General features: G+C 44.4%; 1 protein-coding gene across 1 annotated transcript; it reads right to left on the reverse strand.

The window, feature by feature from the left end:
• Positions 1 to 393: 393 nt before the first annotated feature.
• Positions 394 to 12,970, reverse strand: DEPDC1 (DEP domain containing 1). The gene is made up of 11 exons (XM_066635925.1): positions 12,923 to 12,970; positions 9,910 to 10,175; positions 9,335 to 9,485; positions 8,980 to 9,098; positions 8,286 to 8,416; positions 7,505 to 7,552; positions 5,844 to 5,984; positions 3,392 to 3,564; positions 3,016 to 3,189; positions 1,395 to 1,580; positions 394 to 662 (listed from the first exon to the last, which is right to left on the reverse strand). The coding sequence occupies exons 1-11, from the start codon at positions 12,968 to 12,970 to the stop codon at positions 522 to 524; spliced, it is 1,578 nt and encodes a 525-aa protein (XP_066492022.1). The 3' UTR covers positions 394 to 521.
• Between the last annotated feature and the right edge of the window lie 8,850 nt (positions 12,971 to 21,820).

Here is a 21,820-nt window from a genome sequence, read left to right on the forward strand (position 1 = left end):
TGAGTGTCTGCAAGCAGCACAGGGGCAGTAGGGTTGCAATCAGACAAAGATAAGTCATTTCTGTGATGGGGGCAAGTTGTGAACTTCAGATAAGTGAAACTGTGGCTACCAGGACCCACAGATATGGGAGGACACCTATATGTATCAAAATTGAACACAAAATGACTGCTTACTGTGGTACCTAAAGTATGCCCTTTCCAAAAAAAGAGTAAACTGAATCAGTGCTTCATTTCCGCCAGCATTATTGTTATGCTGCTTTTGCTTTGGCTAATGAAATTTATATACTTTCTGTGACCTTCGTTTACATCTCTCTCAATTCAAAACTACACACTTAAAATCTATATACAATTGTTGGATTAATTTGTAAATGTTGAAGTGTGGAAATGAAAACATTGGGTATGACCAGGAAACTCTACAAAATTCACATTTGGGCATGCATGCTCGCTTAAAACGTTTACATTCATTTTCCATGCCATACAAATGTCAGGCAGATGAGTTTTCAAACAAAAAAGAGGTATGAGTTAATGTCTTAAGCCACGGAACTTTGGCTTTCGCAGGCTGAGCATCGGCTGCCTAATGGTGGGCTTGTCTTCAAACAAGATGGCCTCGCTTTCTGTGGTTGGAAATCTGTTCTGATAAATCTGTGGATATTCTTTCTGAAACTGAAAAATAAGAGACCACTCATTTACAGATGGGACTTTACTTCACCACCACATATTCAATCCTAGAACAAAGGTATAGTCTTGCTATAGACTTATAATTCGATAGCAAGCCTTATAGAGATTACATGTTCTGGAGTTGGGTTGGGGGTGGGTGAGTGAGCAAGGAAGGGGTCACGGCAATGAGGGAACAAAATTGTTAAGGATGGTGAAAATTGCCCTTCGCGAAGAACTCCAAAAAGGACAAAGACCTCTCCAAACTGGATGAATAAGCAACAAAAAGGTATCCCTTTACAGACAGATGGCTTCCATATGTGATGTACCAGAAGCAATTCACAAGGTCATAGGCTTTCCTTAATAATCCACAGAACAGCCAAAGTAGTACAATGGATCCTCTTTATTAGCCAATTCGGAACCTGGAGATTTGACCCACTGCAGGTTCTGAACCAGCAGAAGGACCTACAGAAGCCCTTCCAGATGCAACCAGAAGTCACATCCATGAGGTCTTCTGAGTCATAAGGAAGGCATGTGCAACCTCCCCGCACTTTAGAATGCCTGCCGGAGCCTTTCTGGTTTTTGCACCTCAGAAAAGAGGTCAGATCAGATTTCATTATCTGTGGTTTTCTGCATCTGTGGGGGTTCCGAGAACAGAACCCCTGCGGATGGTGTGGACCGACTTGTACTTAATTGCTTAGTAGTATCACCTAAGAAAGTTTCACCAAAGCAGTCTCTTACCTGTTTCAGTTTTTTCTTCTTGTCTTTCAGAGATAAATGTCTGTCCTTAATAATACTTTCCAACAGCTCTGTAATTGCCGCCTGAGAGGTAGAAACCTTCTGCTCATCAAATTCCCGAGAAGTTATCCTCTTGCAGTAGGAATAGGTTGGGAAAATGGTGCTCATTTCTTCTTCTAGACATTCCCCCTGCAAAGAAGCAAGCTGGTGACAAGCTTCCGTTCTGGCATTTTAATCAACTGGAGAGAACGGGCACGTTGATTAAGTTGGTCAAGGGCAACATGTTTGAAATTTCAAATCTTAGCGCAGCCAAAAATGCACCAAAAGGCCTTTAGATAAGCCACTTTTTCTCAGCCACAGAAAAACACAACAGTTGGCTTTTATACTGCCAGTGAGATGAAAACCTCATCTCAAAGGCAGAAAAGTTTAGGCTGTGCCCCTGCATTGCACTTCTGTTTGAGTATCACCTCTGTGGATAGGAGTGATCTTTGGAATCAATCTTTGGAATAAGGGTGTGTGTGAAGGGCATGTGTTTTTATCTGATTTTACTCTTGGTTATAATATCTGTTGTGTATGAAAGGGTTAGCTGCCAGGCGGAGGGTCTGTAGAACAGTTGAGGAATTAAGAATTATTCCAGAACTCAGGAGTCTAGGGACAGGTGGGAATGATTATTGGGGAAATTAGAGGGTGGAGTATAAGGATATTTAAGTGGGGCTGTTGTGCATGTGTTTTGGCCTTTTATTGTTACAGTAAATGGATTTTATGGACTCCATCTGATTGGGTTTATTTGGTGTTGAACCTGTGATATAACAATATCTGTTAAACTGAATTTGCTGCTGATCTTGATTGTTTTCTTGGATTATTATGTTTCTATAATGTATATTTATATTGCTGTTTTATGGAATGTTTTGTAAGCAGCCTTGAGCATTTGCCTTGGCAAGGGAAAGGTGGGATAAAAATGTTTAAATAAACAAAAATGAGGGTACAGGATGGGGGCTGCACTGTGCTAATATGGCCTCTTTGCTTCTAGGTGGAATTACAGTAGCCCCCTCCCCATATCCATGAAGGACACGTTCTTACTGCTAATTCCAGATAGCACTGCGGAACCCTATACTTACTGTGGTGCAACAGGGCATTCTGGGGTGCTACTTGGAGAGGCTTCAAAGAGAGATGAGTCCTGAGTGTGATGCTAAAAGGAAGTGGACAGTAGAGGAAGCTTTTTGGAAATGGAGGACATTAAAGTTGTAGCCACTAGACGCAACAGCGAGAATGCCAACAGGAAGCAGTCTAGTGTTCTTGCTGTCTGTCTACTTCTTCTGTTGTCTGCTTCCTGTTGGTGTTGCTTTGAAACAAAGTGTTGCTTTGAAACAAATTATATCTATCTATCTATCGATATAAACCCCTATAGCAGTATAGCTACCAAGGATCTAATACAGACAAAGCATTCTAGGACTACAATCCTATACACATTTTCCTGGGAGTAAGCCCCAGTGCATGAAAGGACTTGGGAAGAGCATGTCCAAAGCTGAAGAAAGAATGTGGAGCAATAGCAAGTTTTATAATGAAATTGCTGGATCACTGAAGCTGCCAGGAGGGAGAAAAAAGCTTATAGCCTCTTCCTCACCTGAATAGTTTTTAAAGTCTCTATGTGGTCTTGTACTGCAACTTGTAAATAAGTTGGAACTCCTAGTATTTCATGATGATGATCCATTAGGAACGAAACTAATCTTGTGGCAAGCAGCTCATCAAAGTCTACTTCTTCACAGCATAATATACATCGAGAAAATGTCTGTATCATCTAAAAACATGAAAAAAGCTGTTACGAAACAAAGGGGTTTGCAAAAGTGAACTGCAGTTATCCTTTTGTACCATATTCCATGCCATGTCATAACCCCTTATCACCGAGCAGGAAGGGAAGATCAATAACTGCAGTTAAAAAGAATCTTAAACTCAGTCAAATACACATGGATACAATGGAAGAATTTAAGAGCAGCTCTTACCAAAGACTTGGTGCCTACTGCATCGCTAAGTCGGGGCATGTCCACATTTTCACTCATCCTAGAAATCATGCGCATTAAGAGCTGAAGTTTTCTGCGATTTGGCGGGGGAAGCAACAAACAGCATATCTGCAGTGCTTCAATAGCAACTCTTTCTAAATGAGGTTGCAACAGACCTAGGAAGGTACAATATGCTCCGTGACTATTCTGATGGCAATGTTAACAATTCTGTATAAATCATTTCAGGAAAAGATTAAAAAGCATTTTCAGGATAGAATAAGTTACTATAACTAAAAGGGTTAGTGCTAGCAAAAGGGTTTTGCTTAGACATCTGTGTTGCGATCATCCTGAACTCACCTCATTTTGCTCCAGAAACGCAGGTGAAGACCAACAGAACTTAGTTTTACACAGATGTGTGCTGTTTTTCTAAATTACATGCATCATCTAGCTGGGTGTATAGGAGTTAGGACACTAGAAAGAATCTAACTTACCATACCAAGTGCAAATAAGCTGAATTACAGAATTAGCAGAGCATGGACAGAACATACACTCTGAATAAGCATGCACTACAGAAGATACCGATGCTTGTATTGCAAAATATTAGTTTTTTAAAAAAATTACTTAACCTCACAGGCCAGAGGATCTTGTTTGGCAAATCTTGCTGAACATGTTTAGTCATTTAAAAACCCTGGTACTGGCGAAAGGAAGCAGAAAAGCAAACTAGTTAGTTTTAAAAAAGTCATGCTCTGGAAAGCAATCTTACTTGATGTGCCAGTCAATGTAAAGGAGCTGGGGGAAAATGTGTTTTCTGAGAGTTCTGTTGTGCTTCTGCAGAGTCTTTTACTGATGCCCATTTTGGAATCCCCAGGTTTACTTCCTAGTTTAGCAACCACCCAAGTAGTACTTTGGGTTTTTTGGCTAAGAGGGACTATTGGATGCGGCTTCACTGTGATCTCTGCAACTGGAGCATGGACGCCACGCCAGCTGAACTTATCATTTCCACGCAAACTCCGGGACCTGCGAAGTTGCATTGGTTCATGGTAACCAGTATACAGATCTTGGCCTGGAACACTTGATGCAGAAACTCCCTTGAAGCCATGGGTTTGTTTTTGGTTAGGATTGCTAGAACAAAGATCCAACATTTCTGGTTTAGACTCAGGGTGCAAGAGTTGGTTTTCATGAACGGTGAGTGGTATTGGGCAAACACCAACTTGAGGAAATGTTTTTAATCTATCTTCACTACTTTTGCTTGAGGGTGTATTGACAATTCCCTCCAAAGAGAAACATCTTGTCTTACGTGCAAGAGGCAGAGCTTGTTCATTTTTCAGTCTTGAAAGATTCTGACAACTGCCGCCCATTTGTTCACGAACAGTGGCACTCTTCCCAGCCACTCTACACTGCTGTACTTTTGCACCACATTCTTTTTCAGCTGTAGTCTTCTTTTGAGAAACACTTCTGGAAGATCCAGATTCATCTTTTATACCAGTCTCACGATGGAGCAAGCTTAGAAGGAGACATTCGGTCGACTTGAAAGAGTTTAAATGGGGAGTTTTCAAAAGCTCCAAATTGCTCTGGGAAATAGATTTTCCACTGGATCTATTTGGAATTGTGATGCAGCCACACAAAACTATCAGAAAATGGAAATAGAAATTCAAATGCAGGCAATGTGACAAGTCAAACAAAACCAGCAACACAAGTCAGAAAAGTTAAGACAGATTAAAGTTCAGTATTAGTAACACTGAAAGAACATTTGCTCATTCAGAACACACACACACACATGCAACAATTAGCCCATATATGCAAGGCTAAGGACGTACAACAATAAGTCAATGTTCAGAAGTACCAAACCTAGGATCAAAGGTTAATGTTAGCACATACAAACTATCAGCTGAATGTACAGTTTAACACAGGGTTTCTCAAACTATGGTTCTGGTAGGTCATGACTCGATGTCCAAGGTTAGACACTCCCACCTGCCCTTATGTGTGGTTTGCTCCAAGTTGGAGCCTTCTGGACACAACTGGAGGTCACACCAGGCCTTGGAAGGCCTCCAATAGCAGCCAGAAAGCCACTTCCAGTTTACTTTGGGGTTTGTGAAAGCGACTTCTGGTTGCTTCGAGAGGCCTGCAGAGGCCTGGCACTGAAGAAAGAAGTAAGTCACGGTGCCCTCCACCGCAGAATAGGGGGTTGCGGGGGGGGGAGAGTTTGAGAACTCCTGGTGTAACAGATTACTCATCCTGGGGCATTTGGTGGACCGCTGTGAGATACAGGAAGCTGGACTAGATGGGCCTATGGCCTGATCCAGTGGGGCTGTTCTTATGTTCTTATCCTATAACTGTAGCCACATTTCACCCCACAAATCTAGGAAGTGCAGAGGGACTTCCCTCTTGGTCTCATTCTCAATTGCCCATCCAAGTTTAGGATGCCACAGGGAAGAAATCTAAATGAAATACATACCTAAGATGTTAACAAATAATTCATAATACTCAAAAGTAAGTAAAGGTTCAGGGAGACTTAGAAAATAGTCAGCAACCGTTTTGAACACGTCCCTTTCAAAGCCCATGTATGTTGGCTGGCTCATGTCATTACTTCTAGGCCCTAGGCACAGAAAATAAAACAAGAAAATATTATCCAATTTTGATCTCAATGATGCAGCGCTGTGATGAAGACCCTATCTAATATGAGCTATCATGTGCCCAAAGTACTATACACCAAAGAAGCAGTCTTTCAGAACAAGTAGCAAAAGCAATTTTTCAATTATGCAAATAAAGGTTTCAGTAATACAAGTGATCAAGGCTGCAATTTTATATACACTTCCTTGGGAGTAAGCTCCATTTAACACAATGGGTCTTTACTTACGTTTGGACATGTGTAGGATTACTCTATATAAGAATCATGATTTTAAAGGAAAGGCAGGATAACTGGCTGCATAAGGATGAATATGTAAAGAAAACTCCAGAGTTGGAAATCTCTTTAGGAAAGGCAGAGGAAGAGAAGTTTAAAGGTGCTGCTGCTATTGCCTGTGGTACGAATCAAGTAGCAAGGTGGGATTTCCTGGATGTTTCATAGTAAATGATGACAACTGGTAATAACTATATGGTTTTAATGTGCTAGTTAAGAAAAATATTGCAGAACATAATTGATTTAATTGTCACATGATATGATGAAGGCCAACAGACAAAAGGCCCAATCCTGTCCAATTTTCTCTGGTGCTGAGGCAGCCATTCCAATGGGGTGTGCAGTGCATCCTGTGGTGGTGGGCAGTCCCCAGAGGCCTCCCCAAGGTAAGGAAATATTTTTCCCTTACCTTAGGGCTGCATCAGTGCTGGAAAGCTGGATAGGATTGGGCCCAAAGTAATGGAGGATATGGCTATTAGCCAAGTGGTAGACCCAATTGCTAAATCATAAGCAATGGTTCAGGAGATCACACGCATCTCATTTCTCCCTAGATGCTTGCCAGGGCCAGCCAAAGACCTCCAGATGCCTGAGACAGCATAACAAATGCCCCTTATGCGATGTTTCAGATTCTGCTTCCTCCACTCTCCAATGTTTTAGCTAAGCACTTTCCTCCCCCCCACCCTCTATAACCTGGGACCCAGTGTACAACAGAAGAGGTCTACTGCACCAGGTTCTGCTTGTGAGTTTTCCTGGGGTGTCTCACTGAATATTATTAGAGACAAGCTTGTACGAATTTTGATATGATCTAGCAAGAGACAGTTCTTCTAAGCATTGACATGACTGCTAAATACCAGATACATCACAAGCATGTGGTGCATATTTAGAGTGCAATACACCCCACGGAACTAAAATGCCATGATTTGTTTCCTATTTGTTATTTTCTGCCTTCGCTTTGCATATGGTTACCCTTACATCCATCCTCCAAAATCAGATTATCAACGGTGCAGAACAGATTTTCTGACACAACATAGAACACATCCTTGTTTAATCAGTACCCCTGAAAAAGACTCATTCACCCAAAACGCATTGAGTTCAATAGAATGCATCTTCACTGCATCACTGAGGATCCCTTTCTCACTGCTGACAAAAGACAGTCTCTGCTCTACAAGAATGTGTGAAAGGATATGATCTTTCAGCCAGCATTTTTTGGTCCAACTTACAGTTTGCCAAGCATTTCATAGCTGATAGTACCCAGTGAGGGAGGTCCTCTGCAAGGAAGGAAATGAGATGGAAAGATTTCAATTCCCATCACTTCATATATATTTTTATTCCATTCTTAGTCCAGAACAGCATGCATTGCGGGAGGAGGGGTTACCCAGCTGGCATTTTATTTTAAACCTCACAATAACCATGTGATCTAGGTTAGGCTAATATCCATTTGCCCAAAGCTGTAAGAGCTTCATAGTGAGAGAGGATTTGAACTAGAGTTTCCTAGTCACTGTACCACACTAGCTTATTTGTTTTACAAGAAAGTAAAGGATGCAATCCTAACCCACTTTCCAGCACCAACATAAGGGCAATGCAGCTCTGAGATAAGGGAACAAACATTCCCTTACTTTGAAGATGACTCTATGAGTGCCACCCAACTGCAGGATGCAGCATGTGCCCCACTGACACCACTATGCCAGTGCTGGAAAGTTGGTTAGGATTTGGGCCTAAGACATGTAAAATTTGTAAGTTAAAATGTGGCACACATTCTAGGTTACAGCTTTGTTCAGCTTTCCTTCTTCTAAGTTAGACTGTGATATACAAAACATATTTATCAGAAGGTTCTAGTTGAAATCACTGGGATTTATTTCCTAGCATACACTGGGGGTGGGATTAAATTATCAGATTTCACAACAACCTACCAAAATCTCCCAACCAAAATCATGTTAAAATGTCATTTCATTTAGTAAGCATCTAGTTACAAGTTGGCCCCTGAGAAGTTACATGTATTACCTGATTTGTCTTGTAGAAGAACAACACCACGTTTACTTGTAGTTGTCATGTTGTACATTACATACTGTGGAACTACTTGTGTTGGAAGCAAGACTTCTTCCAAGGATGGTATACCTAAAATAGTTTGCAAGCTGTAGAGAAACAGAAGGAGCAGACAGTTCCAGAACTGAGCACTTTGAGAACTTCTCAGGGAAAAGGGGTTGTGAAAGGATTCAACATATCTTGAAAATAATGCTTACCATTACAGGCATGAAATGCTGAGCATAGTCTTTTTGCCAAATAGTTCATGCTGCTGTCTGCAGCATGCTCTGTCCTTCCATGTTCCCTGTGGACCTCTATAGTGGGTGACCACAAGAAAAATCTGGTAGGATGGCCAAGAGGATAGGATTGTGCCGCAAGACAACCAAAACAAGCTCTTTTCCAGATTCAGGCTGTCATCCTATGCACACTTTCCTGGGGGTAAGTCCAATTTAACACAATGGGGCTTACATCTGAGTAGACGTGCATAGGACTGGGCTGTAAGGACTTTCTTCTTCAATCACACTCTTAGATCAAGCTGGCAAAATGGATCTGATTGTTACGGTTTAGCAGAAGTCTTAAACTTCAAAAACGCACATATTTTGAACTCTCTCAGTGTAAATAGCTTGCCAAGTTCAATGATAGGAGAGAGAAGCAAAAACTATTTTTCACTCACTGTATCAAAATGAGGTTCCTCCACACTTCTTCTATATTTGCTTGAGTTTCTCGCCTGCTGCTTGCTGCATCTTTCTCCTCCTCCTCTGTTGATTCGCAGTTTAGGTCTTCTACATTCTCCTACAAAGGGGCAAGAAGGATTTAAAAGATGCATGTATGCTACTTGACTCTCTCCCTCTTCTCCAGTACTGCTTAACCCACTCCAATATGGTCTTTGTTCCACCTACTGCCAGTATGTATGTTATTTGCACATTTTAAAAGTTCCTTTGGTCTTTTAGTTTAACAATTAAATGCTTCAACTACACCACAGGACCACGTATTTTTCAACTGGTTTATATGTTGGAACAACCTATTACCTGGTGTTCTCGAAATAAATATTTTTTGGGAGTCCTCCTGGAAGAACGTGGTAATTTAAGCACATTTTCCATCTTTTTAGGTGTATTATCTGTTTTCCCGGACAACGGACATCGACGTGGCAGAATTCTAACTGGAGAAGTTGAAGGAAATCTACAATTTGGAACATAAAAACTCAACATTAAAATATATCAATTTAATCCAATGTTAAGGAAGTCCTCCAAATTACCCTGAGCAAGACTAAAGAGAGATGTGCCTTTCACAGTAATTATTTGGGAAAGCGATAATCACAGAAACGTTGGCAGAAAATGTACATATCTGTTCCAAATAAGTGCTGTAAAGTAGTAAAAGGAAGAATTACCTGGATACTGAAACAGGATAAATGTATCCAAACGTCACATATTACATTATGCAACAAAAGTTTGGTTTTATCAGGCAGCTAATTTTCAAGCCCATATAAAGGTGGAAGAAACAAAGCAGGCAGAAATTATATTGGTACTCGTGCTATTAACTCAGAAAATGGGGAAATAATTGAGATTTTGTCTTTTTTCAGGTTGTCAGGATGGCTGCATATTACCTGTACAAGTTTTGGTTGTCATCCAGATTTTCTGAGCCCCATCTTCCTTTTATATCCTCAATCACATGATTTTTAAGAAATTTCCTTAACAGCTGAATGGTTTGCTGCCTAGTAACATCTGGCCCAAAATTGCTGTTATTCCTGAGTATTTCATGAAGCCAGCTGATAGCTTCTGCAGCAGTAAAACAATTTCCATATTTTTTAAAGTGTTGCCTGTGCTTCTTTCGTGGCATTTCTGCACGGAAATATTTAGTAACTTCATTCCACTGCAAGGCAGAAGAGGTGAAATTTAGATTAAGGAAAAACCACCACCATCACACAGACACCACACAAGTGCAACAATTTAGCAGAATCTATAGGTTTTTTTCCCCTGTTGGGGTTTATAAAGGTATCAGTTCCACATCACATACAAATCCCCAGGTACACAAGGAAACCTTGAATCAACAAATTTCTGCCCAACGCATATACACAATAGGGACTAAATGTGTACACCTGTGGGCCAGGCAAAAATGCACATCCAGCTCTCCACTCCAGTTGTAGACAACTGAAACAATAAAGAAAAACCCACCATTTGGCCATCTTAGCTGCAAGCTGTACATGCAGTCATAAGAACATAAGAACATAAGAACAGCCCCACTGGATCAGGCCATAGGCCCATCTAGTCCAGCTTCCTGTATCTCACAGCGGCCCACCAAATGCCCCAGGGAGCACACCAGATAACAAGAGACCTCATCCTGGTGCTCTCCCCTACATCTGGCATTCTGACTTAACCCATTCCTAAAATCAGGAGGTTGCGCATACACATCATGGCTTGTACCCCATAATGGATTTTTCCTCCAGAAACTCGTCCAATCCCCTTTTAAAGGTGTCTAGGCTAGACGCCAGCACCACATCCTGTGGCAAGGAGTTCCACAGACCGACCACACGCTGAGTAAAGTTTCTTTTGTCTGTCCTAACCCGCCCAACACTCAATTTTAGTGGATGTCCCCTGGTTCTGGTATTATGTAATAGTTTCATAGCAGACAGGTTTCATAGCAGACCATAGCAAACATAGCAGACCATTTGCAAACCATAGCAAACTTGGTTTCATAGCAGACAGGCAGATCAATGCTATCCCAAGAGGGTGATAATGGACTGCTTCACAGGACCATGCAGAGCTGAAATGCAGACTCTGCAGGTCTGCAAAGAGGTGTCCATGTGACCATTCTAAAGCAGTGATTTTCAGCCTTTTTCATATCATGGCACACAGAGAAGATGCTAAAATTGTCAAGGCCCACCATTCGTTTTAGGACAATTATGAAGGCACACTGCACTGTGAGCCAGGGGCTCATATCCTATAAAACCCTCCCCCAAACTGCTGCAGTACACCTGAAGACCTTTTGCAACACACCAATGTGCCATTGGTTGAAAAATCACTGCCCTAAAGTCTGGATTTTCCAGCGTAACAGATTAGCGTTCCACCTCTAGGAACACATGCAAGTCCACTGAAGAAGTGGATTGCAAGTCACAAAAACTTATACTACTACAATCCACCTGTTAGTTTTTAAGGCATGAGATGCTTGTAGTGCACATCTCTACTCAAGACAAAAGTCTCAATGGGGCTTACAGCCCAATCCTATGCAGTTCTACTCAGAAGTAAATCCCACTGTGTTCAATGCAGCCTATTTCCAGAAAAGTGTGCATAGGACTGTAGCCTTTCACCCACATAGGATTACACTGTTGCAGTGAAAATAACACACACATCTACCCCTCAGCAATTGGTGAAGAGCAGTTACCCCTTAACAACTTCATAACTAGGCTGTCAACGCTTGCTTACAGTAAGTGATTCAAACCCACATGTGCCATCCCCTTTCAGGTGACCTTAAGCAGGCAATCCTTTAGTTTGCCAGGAAAAACCTTCAACTTCAGGAATGCTGGACTAGAGAATTTTTTTAAAAAACAGATTACATAGCAGGAACATGCAGTGGGTGGGGAGAAGCCTCCCTACTGGAGTCCTTCAAAAAGCGCTACCAAGTGTGAAAGCACTCACAGCACGCACACACACACATGCATCGGCACTTTTCGAAGGACTCTGGGGAGGAGGCTCTGCTTCACCTACCTACACGACATGTCCCAGCTACACAGTAACTTGCAGCTTGTCTGCAGATTGTAATGTGTGAGGTTCACACTCCATGCACAGGCAGTGGGTGTGTGAGAACTGCAGTCCATTGCAAGATAGCATCGTAGCTACATGTGTGATCCTAACATGTGCACACATGAATTGCATGTTAATTCCTGAACGGTGTACCCACTGGAGGCTCTGCCTCACCTGCCTCCCCAACCACTGCAGGTGACTGGTACATAGTAACCTGCAACCTATGCAGATTGCAATGTGCAGGGTTCACACTCCATGCACAAGCAGTGCATGTGTAGGAACTGCAGCCCACTGCACACTCCAGGCACAGGCAGTGCACGTGTGGGAAACACAGCCCACTGCACACCCCAGGCACAGGCAGTGCACGTGTGGGAAACACAGCCCACTGCACACTGCATGCACAGGTAGCGCACATGTGGGAACCACAGCCCACTGCACACCCCATGCACAGGCAGCACATGTGTGGGAACCACAGCCCACTGCACACCCCATGCACAGGCAGCGCATGTGTGGGAACCACAACTCATTGCACACTGCATGCACAGGCAGCGCACGTGTGGGAACCATAGCCCACTGCAGCATAGTACCATAGCTACACGCGTGATCCTAACACGCGCACACATGTTGCATGCCGATTCCTGGACAGTGCAACCCATGCAGCATCCCTAGGACCAAAGCACCCTGGATGTGCTTGTTCAGGTGGCTCAGCAGAAGGGCTGCTCGTCGCCATGGAAACCTCATCCCTCCCGGGGCGCTGGACCACGCAGGGGATGCTCCCTGCAGCCTTGACAGCTGGACCAGGCTGCCCACTTCCACATCCGGGCTCTGGGCGGTGCAGCCCCCTTAAGCCCCCCTCAGTGGGCGCCGCGGCCTCCTTACCAGCTTGGTGGCGCGGTAGGGGCCGGGAGAGACCAACCGACCCTCCATAGCAAGACCCGCCCTGGGAGAGACCAGCCTGGACGCTGCTGAGGCGAAGGGCCCCTCCGCCAACCGCCGCCTGCAGGTTTGAACTGCGCCCCGGAGCCTCTGATTGGAGGAGAGGCGGGTCACGTGTCACACAAGTAGGCGGGGCGGAAGGCAGAGCTGCTCAGGTGTGAGCAGGCAGGAGGTCCCTGGAGCTGCTGCAGGGAGAGGAGGGTGCGTGCAGTGGCCGGCTGCGGGGGAGGGGGTGCTTTTCTCTCCCCCCCAGGCTGGCAGTACATGTGAACATGCAGAGTGCAGTGAGGACAACTGAAATCAGGAAGCTTTAAGCACACCACCCATTAATTTTATTATTATCATTATTAGAAACTTGGAAAAAAAGACTTACAACTTTTGAAAGTATTGCCAAAAAAGTATTATTACATAATAATAATAATGTAGCTGTTTCTTTTTGCAAGATTCTAAATTGCAGTTATTTATAAAAATAAAGGGAAAAAGAAAAATGCAGTAAAACAGTGTTTCTCAAACTGTAGTTTGGGACCCACTAAGTGGGTTGCAAGCCAATCTCAGGTGGGTCCCCATTCATCTCAATTCAGTTGTTGGCAGCCTTCAGTCTTGAAAGACTATGGTATTGTGCTCTGAATGGTGGTTCTGGAACAGTGTCTAGTGTGGCTGAAAAGGCCGATTTGGGAGTGACAATCCCTTCCACACCAGGAGCAAGTGCAGTCTGTCCCTGGTCTGTCTCCGTGGCTACAGGCCTTCCTTCTTTGCCTCTTTGCCTCAGTCTGCTGGCCAAGTGTCTCTTCAAACTGGGAAAGGCCATGCTGCACAGCCTGCCTCCAAGCAGGCTGCTCAGAGGCCAGGGTTTCCCACTTGTTGAGGTCCACTCCTAAGGCCTTCAGACCCCTCTTGCAGATGTCCTTGTATCGCAGCTGTGGTCTACCTGTAGGGCGCTTTCCTTGCACGAGTTCTCCATAGAGGAGAACCTTTGGGATCCGGCCATCATCCATTCTCACGACATGACCAAGCCAACACAGGCGTCCCTGTTTCAGCGTCTCAATACAGTAGAACCTCTTTAAGTTGACCACCCAAGGGACTGGAGGAAATTGGTCAACATAGGGAGGTGGTCAACATATGGGGGGAAAAGGCATTTAAATATTACGTTTAGCTCCCAGGACAACAAATGCAAGGCCAAGTTATTATTTAGATTGGATTTTTAAAAAGTTTTATTGCTTTTTTATTTTATTGCCTAAAATATCAATGAGATTTGATCCTCTTGTGATGCTTACTATTTGTATTGGCAACCTTCAGTCTCGAAAGACTATGGTATCGCGCTCTGAAAGGTGGTTCTGGCACAGCGTCTAGTGTGGCTGAAAAGGCCAATCCGGGAGTGACAATCCCTTCCACACCGGGAGCAAGTGCAGTCTGTCCCTGGTCTGTCTCCCTGGCTATGGGCCTTCCTTCTTTGCCTCTTAGCCTCAGACTGTTGGCAAAGTGTCTCTTCAAACTGGGAAAGGCCATGCTGCACAGCCTGCCTCCAAGCGGGCCACTCAGAGGCCAGGGTTTCCCACTTGTTGAGGTCCATCCCTAAGGCCTTCAGATCCCTCTTGCAGATGTCCTTGTATCGCATGTATCGTATGTCCTTGATGCTTACTATTTATATCATCTATATCTATATCAAGAGACAGAGAATAAACAGCCCACAATCAGTGTTTAAAAAACCCCCTGAAAATTCATAAGCTTAAAAAAAATTGTAAGTTAAAAAAAAATACTTGAACATAAGAACATAAGAACAGCCCCACTGGATCAGGCCATAGGCCCATCTAGTTCAGTTTCCTGTATCTCACAGCGGCCCACCAAATGCCCCAGGGAGCACACCAGATAACAAGAGACCTCATCCTGGTGCCCTCCCTTGCATCTGGCATTCTGACATAACCCATTTCTAAAATCAGGAGGTTGCGCATACACATCATGGCTTGTACCCCATAATGGATTTTTCCTCCAGAAACTTGTCCAATCCCCTTTTAAAGGCGTCTAGGCTAGACGCCAGCACCACATCCTGTGGCAAGGAGTTCCACAGACCGACCACACGCTGAGTAAAGTTTCTTTTGTCTGTCCTAACCCGCCCAACACTCAATTTTAGTGGATGTCCCCTGGTTCTGGTATTATGTAATAGTTTCATAGCAGACAGGTTTCATAGCAGACCATAGCAAACAGACCATAGCAAACATAGCAGACCATTTGCAAACCATAGCAAACTTGGTTTCATAGCAGACAGGCAGATCAATGCTATCCCTTGCCAGTCCGTAGCATGTAGCATCTTACATAGCCCCAACAGCTAAAAAAAACAACACTTTTTTACTTAGGCTGCCTGGCCTCCACTGGGTCTTCTCAGATTCACTAAATGCCAGAAGATGTTTGATACGGTCCCTCACTAAAAGCTGTTGAGAAAACTCCACAGTCAGGGAATAAGAGGACAGGTCCTCTCATGGATTGGGAACTGGTTGAGGACCAGGAAACAGAGTGGGTGTCAATGGGCAATTGACAAAAAAAGTGGAGAGAGGTGGAAAGTGTAGTGTCTCAAGAATCTGTCCTGGGACTGGTGTTTTTCAACATCTTCATAAATGACCTGGAAACAGGGATAAGCAGGGAGGTGGACAAGTTTGTGGATGACACCAAACTTTTCTGAGTGGTGAAGACCAGAAGGGATTGTGAAGTGCTCCAGAAGGATCTCTCCAAACTGGGAGAATAGGCAGCAAAACAGCAGCTGTTTCAATATAAGTGTAAAGTAATGCACTGGTGATGGGAACCAAAGTGAAAGGACAGTGGTTTCACTATGCACAAGAAACCTCATGTCCCCCACAACTTGGTACATGTCCAGGTACAATTGGCAGCTGGCGCAGGTCTGTCTGCTATGTGCAGTATGCCCACCTATTAAAACCCTTTCGCACATGCTCTAGCAGGCGGAGAGGAAGGATTGTTGTGTGGCTTCTTGCTTTTCCAAGATGGGACAAACCAGTCAAAACAAAAGCCCACAGTATCGCTTTCAGTGGGCAACTTACGGAGGGTAAATTAATACTCTGTGCAATGGTCAAAGTGGTCAAGATACAACTTACGGAGGTGGTCAATATAGAGAGGTTGGTCTCCCATAGTGTATATGCAGTGTCTGTCCATACTGTGAAAATTAGGTCAACTTAAGGAGGTGGTCGATATAGAGAGGTGGTCAACTTTGGAGGTTCTACTGTATTTTATTTTTAATATATTAGACTTGATGCTACCATGGGATGTGACTGCATTTGGGGAAATGTGACAGACATGTATTTTTAACAAGCTACTCTGTATATGCTTTTAACAATGATAGTAAATGGAACTTACTCCTGGGTAAGTATGGGTAGGATTGCAGCCTAGGATTGTTAAAAATTTTCCTGCTTGATGATGTCACTTCCAGTCATGACTTCACTTCTGGTGGGTCCCGATAGATTCTCATCCTAAAAAGTGGGTCTCGGTGCTAAATGTGAGAGAACCACTGAAGTAATAGAAGAAAAATAGAAAAGGAACAACAACAACAACAACAACAACATTAGGGGCCAAATCCTATCTAATTTTCCAGCACTGGTGGAGCCCTGCCAACAGGGCATGTGCTAAATAGGGGGGAAGTCATGGCGCCATCCCCAAGGTAAGGGAATGTTTGTTCCCTTTTTTTGGGACTGCATTGAGGCTGCACCAGCATTGGAAAGTTGGATAGGATTGGGCCCTAAGCCATTTTTGCCCAATGTTTGCATATGCGCAACAGGGATCAAGTGTGTACACCTGTGGGCTGGGCAGAAATTAGTTAAAGATACATTTAAAAAACTATAAAAAATACAAAGAATACCTTTAATAATGTAGCATGGGTGAAGTCAAATGTTCTAATTACTTACAGCTTTTTACCTTAATAATCTAAATTTCCACCTATACATATATCTCCAGAAGCCCCTCTTATCTTCTCATTATAAGTATTTCATTTCAGATTAATATTCCCTATTCCTTTCAAACTAATCTTCTAATCCAAAACTCATTAAGGGCCAAATCCTATTCAACTTTTCAGCCTTGGTGTAGCCATGCCAATGGGGTGAGCGCTGCATCCTGTGATGGGAGGGTAGTTATGGTAAGGGAATGTTTGTTCCCTTATGTCGGGTCTGCATTGCAGCTGCATTGGCACTGGAAAGTTGGATAGGATTGGGCCCTAACTCATTATTTTCTCTCTCATGCAGAAAGCCAATAATTGATTTCCAGTATTATTGATGTAGGTGTTTCTAATAGCATGCTCCTACCAGGGTGACCAGATGTCATAATCCCAAAAGAGGACCCGGCACCCCAAAATGTAGGACATCCAAAAAAATGTAGGGCATGACAAAATAAAAGCTAAAAACACTCGTATATTGATTTCATGCAGTTAATTTAAACACTATTATACTTATTATTAAATTTAAAACAGTATTACCTATAATTATTCATTACACATAATTTATTAATTACAAGAAGACTATGCACTGCCTGCAGGGGCCCACTCATGGGGAAAAGAGGACATTTAAGTTCTTTTCCAGGACATGAGGCTAAAAAAGAGGACTTCTGGTCACTCTGGCTCCTAAGGAGATTATTAAGTGTGCAAACAGAATCCTAGAATTGGAAAGAGTCTTCAAGGCCATCTAGTGCAGCCCCCTGCTTAGAAGCAGGAAAATCCTCTCTAGAGCAACTCCCAAAAGGTGACTGTCGAGGCTCTCCTTGAAAACCTCAGCTAAGGAGAACCCACCACTTCCCTTAGCAATCAGTTTGATTGTTGTTAAGAATTTCTTCCTGGTATCTGAAGACTGTTGGTTTTAAGTTTGCATTGGATTGGGGTGCAATTTCCTCTGTATTCTGCACATAGAATGTATTGTTTGCTGACCTGCTAATTCTCAGGGCAGAGTTCTCCATGCAGCCAGGAATCAAATCAAATTGAGATTGTGTGGCTTCTGTGCCAATCCCAGTCAACCCAAAAAACTTTTTTGGGGAGGGGGGAGCGGGTTATGGGTTGTGATCCTACTGAGAATTATCCCAACAGTGGGCCTTGCTTCCAAAGGCATATATGTAGCAACCTACCAGTTGCCCTTGCCCCTCCAAAGGTGATTGCATTTGATTTGAAACTGTCAAGAATTCTTAATATCTGTTGTGCCAGGGTTTCTTTTTGCCTGCCCCTGATAGAAGTAAAAGGGACTCAGCATCCAATCCTATCCAACTTTCGAGCATCAATGCAGCCGCAATGCAGCCTAGAGGTAAGGGAACAAACATTCCATTACACCTGTGGTTTTCAAACTCTCCGGGAGTTTGAAAGCCACAGTAAGTCTTTGCGGGGGTGCGGGGGCAGCCAGGAGACGGGGGAAGGCAGCAGCGCAATCCACAGGATCGCATCACTCAGGGGGCTTCAGGGACTGGGATGCACTCACCAGTCCCTGAAGCAGACTTCCCTGTGTGCGGGGAGCCCTGCGTGAGCATCTGCAGGGCGCCCCAGGTCAAGGAAAGGGAGAGTGGAGTGATCTGCTCTGCATCTGCAAAAGCGGAAGTGGAGTGCAATCGCCCCACTCTCCCTTTCCCTGACCTGGGGAGCCCTGCAGGCACTTGCACAGGGCTCCCCACACACAGGGACAGCTGCTGCAGGAACTGGAGGGTGCACCCCTGTCCCTGCAGCCCCGTCAGAAGGGAAAGTGAAGTGATCGTGCTCTGCTTCCGGTTTTGCAGAGCGGGGCGCGATCGCTCCGCTTTCACTTTTCCTGACCTGGGGTGCCCTGCCGAAGGTTGCGCAGGGCTCCCCGCACCCCTGGGAGGCTGCAGGAGGCTTGGGCAAGTGAACCCAAGCCCCTGCAGCCCCCCTGAGCAGCGCGATCCTGTGGATTGCGCTGCTGCCTTCCCCCGTCTCCTGGCTGCTCCCACCCGTTAAGGGGGCAGAGGCCAGGACCCACAGGCTGGGGTGTCGTGACACCCCAGTTTGAATACCACTGCATTACACTGAGGAGGCCTCCGTGACTGTCCCCCCTCCCCCTCGCTGGATGCAGCGCACACCCAATTGGCACAGCTGCATCAGTGCTGGATTGGACTGGGCCCTCAACTGCTGATCTCTTTACAAAGGCCACATATAAAAGGCACTTTAAAATCAGTTGTAGCTGTCCTAGTATCTGAAGTATTTGCTCAAATAGTAAGTGGAGCTCAGGGAAATCATACTTTACGTAGGTCTCATCATGTTAGAATTTAAAAGTTTGCTGATAGGAGAGGGCAGTTTTACTTTATATAACAGTTTCTGAAGATGTCTTCAGTGTCTTCAGAAACTATTCAGAAACTACATGTCTTCAGTGAGATGGCATGGCATTTTACAGTTTCCTCTTCACAAATTAGTCTCAGAAATCACATACCACTATATACGAGTAGTATCTGGTTTCTCCTCAATGCCAACACTTCTGAGCCTTCATGAGTGTCTGAATGAACTGCTTGCAAATACTTGAGTTCCTGAAAATGTTCACTTGGGACAGGCACAAAAGCTTGACCCATTTCACAAACTGGGATGCTGTAATGGAAGATCAGAAGGTCATCAGGTGGATGATGTGGTGTTGACAGCGATTCCATGTTTTGACAGCTGGTTGACAGCTCTGGGAAGGGCAGGGCTGGCTCCACAGCTGTAATCAATCAAGGCCAATGGGACTCTGATGGACAACTGAGCTTCATTTGACCTTGATGAGACTTTGAATGGCCGTGGACTCATGGACTGAAGGGATGGCTCACCTGAGCCTAATTTGGAGCTAATGAGGTAGCTCACAGCTGAGCTGCATTTGGATCATGAGACATCCAAGGATAAAAGGCAGCTTTGGGAGGAGACAGAACTATCCTGACCCAGAACCAGGACGCTGACCAGAGGGAGGACCCTGACCCAGAAGCGGGATGCTGACCCAGAGGGCAACCCAGACGGACCCACACTGGAGAAGGGGACTGCCAGAATTCTGCTGGAGGTCACAGAAGAGAGGACTGCCAGGACCCTGCTGGAGGAGACACTCTGCTGGAGAGAACACTACTGGAGAGGAGGAACTCTACTGCAGAAGATTGGACTGGGAAGACTGGACTGTGCTTTGGAGACCGGATTGGACTTGGACTGGAGGCATCAGACCTTCACCCACGGAGTTAAGTGGAGTTTTGGGGAGGGAAAGCCTCTGGACAAGAGGACTTGCAGGGAGTGTCTGTGTTTGTAGCAATAAATTCTTGTTATTTGCTATAGATAAGGAGTTCTGTGTTCATTCTGTTGCACACTGCAACTGTTGTTCCTGGAAAAGGAGGGTGTTAATTAGCCAAAAAGTGGGCATTAGAAGGGAGTTGGGATATTTGGCAGAACAGAAGCACATGCATTCCTCTAATGTTGCATTTTCTATTCTGTTTTGCAAGCGTGGTTGTCTACTTCTATGTCACGTAACATCTCTGTAGTTTGGAGTTATTGTAATTACAGATTTTCTGTTTTATATGTAAACTTTTATATGCAAAATGTTTCACACCTGAGGGTTCTGATTCCCCTGTTTTCTAATATATCAGGGGATACACTACGTATACATATTAGCTGAGATATCTGTTTTGCCTTGATGCAGTTTTAGCTTCCCTGGCAGCTCCTCTATAAAGCACCAGGGGGCGCCAGGCGACCTGCTTTGGAAAAGTCTCAAAACTATTTTTGCAGCCCAGTGGGGTTTCACACACAGCTTGTTTCTATGCCCTTTTAGTCATAAGTAACTCCCACTGAGTTCAATCAGACCTCTCTTCTAGGTAAGGATGCTTGAACTGTTTGGGGTGCTAACATATTCTGGCTCTATTATTCTGGCCTTTAATTGCAGCCTGATATCGTACCTATGGAACCAGGAGGTTGCAGGGGTGATTCCAGATCCAGAATCAATGAGGACACCTTGTGTATCTATTCTAAAGGGGCCATGACATAATTGATTGCATGTTTCAAGGGTAAAATAAGGAACAATTAGTTCACGCAAACTTTATCTCTAAACATAAATGCCCAATCCAGTGTTTCTGTTTAAAAACAAACAAGATTCAAAGGAATAACAAGTGGCAGTAGAACACCTCAATGAAGCCATTTGAAAGTTGTTTGTTAATTCTTGGTTATAAGGGGGCATGGGTATTGACAGAGGTAACTAGAAGCCCCAGCACCTGGGACAGTGATGACATAGTGTCACATGACATTGTGATGTCACTTCTGGGTTCTCCCCCAAGGAGGAGATGTTGAAGGCTTTGCACCCCCCCCTTCCTTCTCCTTTCAGGGTGCAAAGCCGCCAGCACCTCCTCCTCAGGGGAGAACCCAGAAGTGACTGCCTTGTACATTGTGCCCCCCCCCAGCTTAGCACCTGGGACAGGTGCCCCTCAGGCTCCACCCTAGTTATGCCACAGGCTCTGGGGGTGTCATGGTGAGCTACTGCACTTAAAAATTCACCACTTACAGCCCTGGGGCCACAGGCTTATGGGAGAGACACTGGCCTTTGGCTGCTCATTGTCAAAAGGTGACTCCTCCTGGGTCACAAGTTCAGAGGCATTTGCTGGCAAAGAAGCTCCTTCCCCAGAAACCTTGGGGAGAGGGTTGGGGAGTGAAGAGCCTGGGCCATCTGAGAGCCCAATCCTAGGCATGTGTACTCAGAAGTGAGCTGCATTATAGTCAATGGGGCTTATTCTCAAGAAAGTGTGGGTAGGATTGCAGCCTCAGAGTCCAGTCTTAGGCATGTCTACTTAGAAGAAAGCCCCATTAGAGTCAGTGGGGCTTACTACTCCCAGGAAAGTGGATGGGAGTGCAGCCTGAGAGCCCAATCT

The sequence above is a fragment of the Tiliqua scincoides genome, chromosome 8 (assembly GCF_035046505.1).
Source record: "Tiliqua scincoides isolate rTilSci1 chromosome 8, rTilSci1.hap2, whole genome shotgun sequence".
Classification (NCBI taxonomy): domain Eukaryota; kingdom Metazoa; phylum Chordata; class Lepidosauria; order Squamata; family Scincidae; genus Tiliqua; species Tiliqua scincoides.